The sequence below is a fragment of the Acanthamoeba castellanii genome (genome assembly GCF_000313135.1).
Source record: "Acanthamoeba castellanii str. Neff unplaced genomic scaffold scf7180000084756, whole genome shotgun sequence".
NCBI classification, from domain to species: domain Eukaryota; phylum Discosea; order Longamoebia; family Acanthamoebidae; genus Acanthamoeba; species Acanthamoeba castellanii.
Genome location: NW_004457498.1, coordinates 34,576 through 41,028, shown reverse-complemented (window position 1 = coordinate 41,028; position 6,453 = coordinate 34,576). Strand labels below are relative to the sequence as shown.

Here is a 6,453-nt window from a genome sequence, read left to right as displayed (position 1 = left end):
GTCGCTGTGATTCGTTTTCAGAGTTAAAAATGACACACACAGTGTGGGTGGGTGCGAGCGTGTGTACCGCTCTGGAAGCTCTCGGGCGTATACTCCACCGACCCGTCCTTGAATAGAAAGTCGACTCTCGAGCCGAACCCAGCGATGTTGAACAGTACGCCTTCGGGGAGGCTTCGAATCAGGAGCTGCAAACTGTCTCTGACCTGCGTGTGGGGCATGGTCAGGAGGGACACTAGCAGGAGGGTGTTAAGTCAGGTGCGCTGTGGTTGATACGTACCTGAGCGATGCGTTTCCCGGCCATGCTCGCCGACCGGTCGACGATGACGACGATCTCACTGTTCAGCTTGACCCCCTCGGGCCATTCCAGCTTGGGCTGGACGGCCACCATGGCACACAGCTTCCCGTTGTCGTTCTCCTCCAGACGTGCCAGACTTCTGCAAGAAGCGAAGGCGATGAGGTGTTATTGAGGGAGGGGGTGAGTGTATGATTAAAAATCCAAGATAAGATGGGGGGGTGACTCTACCCGCTGGACTCGGCGAGATGAACGAGAAGAACGAAGTCCTTGTCCAGCTGCCTCGTCTGGGAGGCATCTGCGAGCACCAGCTTGGCGGAGCCTTCGCCCGGGATCTCACCCGCAGTGTACTCGATCGTGTGCGATGGGCACGCCACGCTCTCGATATTATTGCTCATATCTGATGACAGAACCACCAATGCAAGAGACAGAACGGGATGAACAAGAGTTCGATTCTACGAAATGATGACAATGATTGATGGGTGGCCCGACGCGTACCCAAGCTGGCGTGGATGGAGATATCAGGAATGTTGTAGGCCACCTTCGTCTTGAAGAAATTGGACTGTGTCCTGGAGTTGGAGCGCAGGATCCATTCCGTCTAGCGAGAGAGAGAGAGAACCAGCGATGATCGGTACTCGGGTGTGATCAGTGCGAGCCAGTGGGTGAGGTAGACGTACGGCGCCGTTGTGGAATTTGAGCTCGGTGACATACACGACCGTGACGACGACCTGGAGAATGAACAGTAGTAGTCAACAGACTGCCGTACTGGGCAAGTGGAGCAGCAACACATCACATACCACAGCCTTGGGTGGCAAATTGCCAACGGCCAGCTTGAGCATGTCCTTGTCGTCTACGGGCCAGCAACAAGGTCAGTCAACGAAAAGCCGTGTCTGCTGTTGTTGTTGGGCTGTGTAGCGTTACAATCGTGGTCATGCGCGATCATACCTTGGTTGAGTGTGTAGGCTCCGTGCCCCGAGGCGATCGCATCGTCGTAGTCATTGAGCGCATCTTCCTTCCGCTTGCACACGCCTGGAATGAGAAGAAAGAGCTGTCAAGGCACTCGCTCCAGGGCCGCGGATCTAGGGTGGCCACCGTACCCGTCACCTTGCGTCCGTCGATCTCGGCGTGAAGCTCGCACACTGAGTTGGCCTCCTCGAGCGGGAACTGGTACCTGCACCATGTACGCTCAGTTGGTTAGCAGCAGAGAAGAGACAAAGAGAACTTCAGTAACGGCCACGTACGTGGCTTCAATGGGCGTGTCCTCCTGGTTGGCAAAGGTCTGCCGTATCTCGACGCGTGCGCAGTGGTCCTGCAGGGTGGCCTCGACATGCACTGCCAGCAGAGGGACAGGCGTAGGCTTCGGGAGCTCTAGCACAGGCTCGTACCACAAATAACCTGGGAAAACAGAATGACAGACATTTATTGTTTATTTAAAAAACCCTCTTTGTTAATTAAAAAAGAAGAAAAGTGAAGGGCTGCGCACCTCCACAACGGCACATACTTGTGTTTTGGTAGGTCGACTTAACTGGGTGGGTGGGGGAGGGCTAACAGGCCAAACGAGAGTGGCGCGCTGGCTCTTCTTGCGCTGTTGGTGTGGTGGGCTGAAATGCTGTTTTCACCAACACAAACGTTTGACCTCATTTCACCGCACACAGGTCGTGCTTGGCATTCCATGACATATTCTACATTCCAAGAAATAAAATAATCTTGTTCCGCCAATTCTTTTTTTGGCTCTTCTGGTGCGTGTGCCTATGCAGCGAGGTGGCTCCCAAGACATCGGTGCACCATCTCGCGTGGGGTGCAGACCGATGGCCAGAGGTGCGAGAATGATCGTGTCTCGCAATGCCGGCGCACCAGCACTAGGCCACCACAGGCTGTTCTGCTCGGAGACTGCTTGTCACGCCGTGTCTGCGGGATGGCTACATAGCGATGGGATAAAAACTGCCGAGGAAGCACCCATCGTCTGCGGCTCTCGTCCCACCTCCGTAACGCGAACAAGCGAACAAGCTCGAGCGAGCCACAACACCTTTTCTTGTCAAGGTACCTTCGCTTTGCCCCCCCCCTCTCCGTACTCTCTCCCTCCTTCAATAAAATAAATAAAGATATATCTCCTTTCAAGGAGTTGAGATTTTACATCTTCTAAGATGAAGTAGTGGATTGCGCAGAGTCGCTTCTATCAGGCCTGCTCCCGCCCTGTTATGTGGGATCGCACTTTTACGCCTCACGACGTCGGCGGTGGTTCGATCCACTCCTCGCTGAGCTCGAGCGACAGCGGAAGCACGGAAACGCTGCGGCGATGGTTGGCGGAGGAGGACATCCAGCTGGTCGAGGCCGACCTGAACGAGCGGGATCGGCAGCGACAAGAAAAGAAGCTGCAAAGACAACAACAACAGCAACCACAGCGGCAGCAGCAACGCGTTGTAGAGGAACCGATTCACAACACTACCACCTCTTCATCATCATCGCGGGTCCCTGGACATGCGATCAACGCGATGCCGGAGACGGGGATCATGAGTTCGGCGTTTGGCGGCGGCGGCCAGGTGAGCCTCTTCGACACGAGCTGCATCGGGGTCTACCACGGCGGCGGCGGCGGCGGGAGCAGCAGCCCGGCGTCTGCGCTCTCCTCGGCGGCGGATGCCTACGGCCACTGCGATCGCAGCGGCTCGGAGAGCAGCGGAGAGTGGAGCCTTCCGGCCGCGTCGCGCTATCGGCCCGATGAGGCGGCGTCGCATCGCGGAGATCGACAGCCCCAGCGCCTCATGGCGTACTCTTCGCACCCGCCTGAGCTGTCGGCCTTCGACGCAGCACCGCCCGCATCGTCCAACGCCGGCTTCTTCACCAACACAACGGCCGGGTTTTTTAACTCCTATTCCACCACCACCACCACCACCACCAATCTCGCCTCACAAGCGCCAGTGCCGGCGCACAACACGTCCGCGGCTGAGCCGCTGAACGGTGGATCACCGTCTCGGAGACAAAAGGAGGAGTGGGAGCTGTTCCTCAACGACAGCTTCGACGAGATGGTGGACGATGGGAAACAACCAACACAGCCGCAGACCACGCGCACGACAGCGAGGTCGTGGCTCGAAGGAGCCCACTTCAACAACATGTGCCTGGCCATAACCTACCGTGATGTCTACGCCAAGTACGGTGAACCATCACTACACGTATTCCCCGTTGTTGCTGCTGCTGCTGCGGTCTGCTGATGAACCTGTGTGCGCGCGCAGGTTCTTCTGGAGCATTTCACCGTTGGCCCCGGCGGCGATGACCGAGGAGATGGTCCGCTTCGCTCTGACGTCGCCCGATGAAGCTAGAGAGGACTACCCGCTCACTCTAAATGTCTACGTGTGCCTTTTGATTGGTACGCGGACCTCGCAAGGTCTTTCAGGAACCACCCAACTCAACGTGAGCTTAACATGTCGCCTCCCAGGAGCGACGCACAGCGGCAATGTCGAGATGGCGAAGCAGATGACCGAGAGAGCCCGATGGACCCTCAGCGAAGTCTTCGACAATCCCGACTACAACGTGGCGCAGGCACTCTACGTCCTAGCACTACATGTGCTCTATTACGAGGTATGGATTGATTGAGTGCCCATAAGATCAACCACTCACTCCATACCGCAACGCATGCAGTGTGACATAAATAAGTGTGGGTACTACATGTCTCTCTCGGCCAACATCTGCCGAAGCGTCGCTATGCTCAACAGGTGCTTTATTCAACATCTACAATGCGTGGGTGATCGAAACACTACAGTTTGTCAACTCACCAACTACTCTCTTTGTCAATAACCAACAGTGACACTTTCCTGCGATGCATCTACGGTGCGACGTTCTTACCCTCCACCACCGCCAAAGAGCTCATCCACCTCCGACGCGGTACGGTACTCCCCACAACCCGCCGCTTTCATCAGGGTTTTAACTCCTCTCTATTTCCCCAATAACTACAGAATACTTGCACGCCCGGCGGTTGCCGTATTGCCGAGTGTCGCTTCCTTTCGAGTCTCTCGAGCGCGCCGGCTTGCCCATGATCAGCGCCGTCGACAGGTACCACCAACGACTCGCGATCAACTACAGAATTTTCTCTGTCAACTCCAACCAACCAACCAACCACCAACAACAGGGGCAACTCAGTTGGCATGCTGTTGCTGAATGTGATGGCCGGCTTGTCGATCTACAAGGCCCGAGCGGCGGCCCAGCCCGCTGCCCGCGGCGAGGCCGGGCGCCGCCATCTCTTCCCTCTGCTGCGCGCCCTAGGTACGCTCGAGGCCGACCTGCAGGCTGAAGCCGAAGCCGAAGCCGAGAGCGAAGGTGCCTGCGCAGGCGGGCACGCACGCATCGCATCGGGCAGTCCGCCGGCGATGGCTAGCGACGATAGCAGTGAGGCCGAGGACGAGTATGTCATGGGGGAGGATAGCCGCTTGCCCTACATGCAGCGGGTGTCGTTCCTCATGTGCGTCAAGGCCCTGGAGGCCGACTGCGCCAGGTGCCTCGACCGGCCCGACCTCTCGGCGCACGCCGCGTCCGGCTTCCTGCAGATCGCCAAGCGCAACGCCCACTTCATGCAGTACATGTACTGCGGCATGCAGCCCATGGTCACCGCCGCCGTCGGTACGTGCTTTGAGATGTCCTGTGCGGCGGTGCGCGTGCGTGTGCGCTGACGCTCATGGCATCGATGTGTACAGAGGCGCTGATGGAGACTCGGCAGTGGTGCGACCTGAAGGAACTGCTGGAGGTGACCCAACCGCTGGCCACCACATACCCGCTCGTATGCGGCCTGTACGCCGGCTACGCCCAGGCGCTCGAAGGCCTCCCCAAGCCCCTCGCCAACGAGCGCCCACCGACGCCGCCCGTCGTTGCTGCGCAGGGTCTGAGCGAACGCCTGCACGAGATCGCGCTGGTTGACGAACCGACGACGAAAGACGCGGGCGTGAGGCGAACGTCAGAGAAGCGACGCAGAGACGAGCTGACGATAGTCGTCGCCCCGCCCGCGTTCACCTCCCTCCCCACTCCCTCCTCCGCCGGCTCTCGGAGCTCGACTTCGCCGAGCTCGCCCGCCACGTCGTCCTCGCTCACGCTGACGTCGTCAACACCTTTTGGTCGTCACGACCGATCTCTTCACTCGCTTCCCACTCTGCCCACGCCGGCCCCGATCAGTTCGTCCCGTGGGCCGGTCTACCCCGTCACCACGACCCGGCCCTACGCTCACGGCTCGGCGGCGGCGCACTATGCAGGCGCTGTAATGGCGGACCACCCTCTCGCCAGCACCCGCCTGCAGCACAGCGACTACCACTACTACCACGCCCCGCAGCACCTGCCTCATCAGTACCACCTGCCGCAGGCAGAGTACTCTGCTCGTCATCCGCCGCTCCCAGCAGCGGTGGCCCAACCGCCCCAGGCCTGGGCGCCGTCGCCGATGCCGCCAGTCCCGGAGCCGCTCACCTCGTCGGCGGCGATGTACGGCGAGCAGCTCCTTCCACCCCGCCTCTCGACGCAGCGGTCAACACCACCGTCGCGGCCGACCTTGGCTTCGGCGTCGCCCTTCTTCCCCGACTCTGCTCGGCCCGCGGCGCCACCACACCGATCTCTGCTGCAGCCCACTCCGCACACACTCTTTCTCTCTCCATCTTCTTCAACTTCAACGTCGACTTCAACTTCTACTTCATCATCATCACCATCAACCTCCACTTCAACATCATCAACTTCACCGCCGTCGCTCACGTCGGCATCGGCGACAGCCAAGACGGCGAAGACCACCACTTCTCAGCCACCGAGGGCGGCGGAGAGGGGTACGCCGTCATCGCTGCCTTCACCAACGCCGTTGCCGCAGCCGAAGAAGAGGGCGAAGGGCTACAAGTGGCACAAGTTCGCGGCGGTGGACGGCGAGCAAGACCTGGTTCAGTTCAAGGAGTCCGCCGCCCGACCACGCCGGCCGCGAAACAAGAAACCCGGCGGCGCTGCCCCGACCAAGTGATCATCACCGCTTCGTTCTCTTGGTGTGAAATTTCAAACACGGTGAGGTTGTCGAGGAAACCAGTCCGGAGCTAAAATGGCATAAGGCGGGCGACCGTTGCGCTGTTGTTGGTTTAGTGTCATTTTATCTCTCAGCCTGCGCAACAAACACGAGAGCGAAGTGAAGGCCCGGAGAGTGGCCGAAGTACAGC

At 59.1% G+C, this 6,453-nt stretch overlaps 2 protein-coding genes across 2 annotated transcripts in view; one reads left to right on the top strand and one right to left on the bottom strand.

The window, feature by feature from the left end:
* The window catches only part of ACA1_393070 (Vault protein interalpha-trypsin), a gene marked incomplete at both ends in the record, with an annotated part of 6,761 nt that extends 5,076 nt beyond the window's left edge, over positions 1–1,685 (bottom strand). The window contains 9 exons of the mRNA XM_004340656.1: positions 68–203; positions 278–434; positions 524–692; positions 791–890; positions 970–1,020; positions 1,090–1,142; positions 1,238–1,321; positions 1,390–1,463; positions 1,534–1,685. Of these exons, the coding sequence (XP_004340704.1) occupies positions 68–203; positions 278–434; positions 524–692; positions 791–890; positions 970–1,020; positions 1,090–1,142; positions 1,238–1,321; positions 1,390–1,463; positions 1,534–1,685 (976 nt within the window). The remainder of the gene's footprint in view (positions 1–67; positions 204–277; positions 435–523; positions 693–790; positions 891–969; positions 1,021–1,089; positions 1,143–1,237; positions 1,322–1,389; positions 1,464–1,533) is intronic.
* Positions 1,686–2,490: 805 nt separating this feature from the next.
* ACA1_393060 (uncharacterized protein) lies at positions 2,491–6,263 on the top strand (the record flags this gene model as incomplete). The annotated part of the gene is given in 10 exon segments (XM_004340655.1): positions 2,491–3,437; positions 3,520–3,653; positions 3,723–3,865; positions 3,926–3,999; positions 4,089–4,168; positions 4,240–4,336; positions 4,413–4,900; positions 4,975–5,635; positions 5,668–6,109; positions 6,120–6,263. 10 exon segments carry the CDS (start codon positions 2,491–2,493, stop codon positions 6,261–6,263), a joined length of 3,210 nt encoding a protein of 1,069 aa, XP_004340703.1.
* Positions 6,264–6,453: the final 190 nt, after the last annotated feature.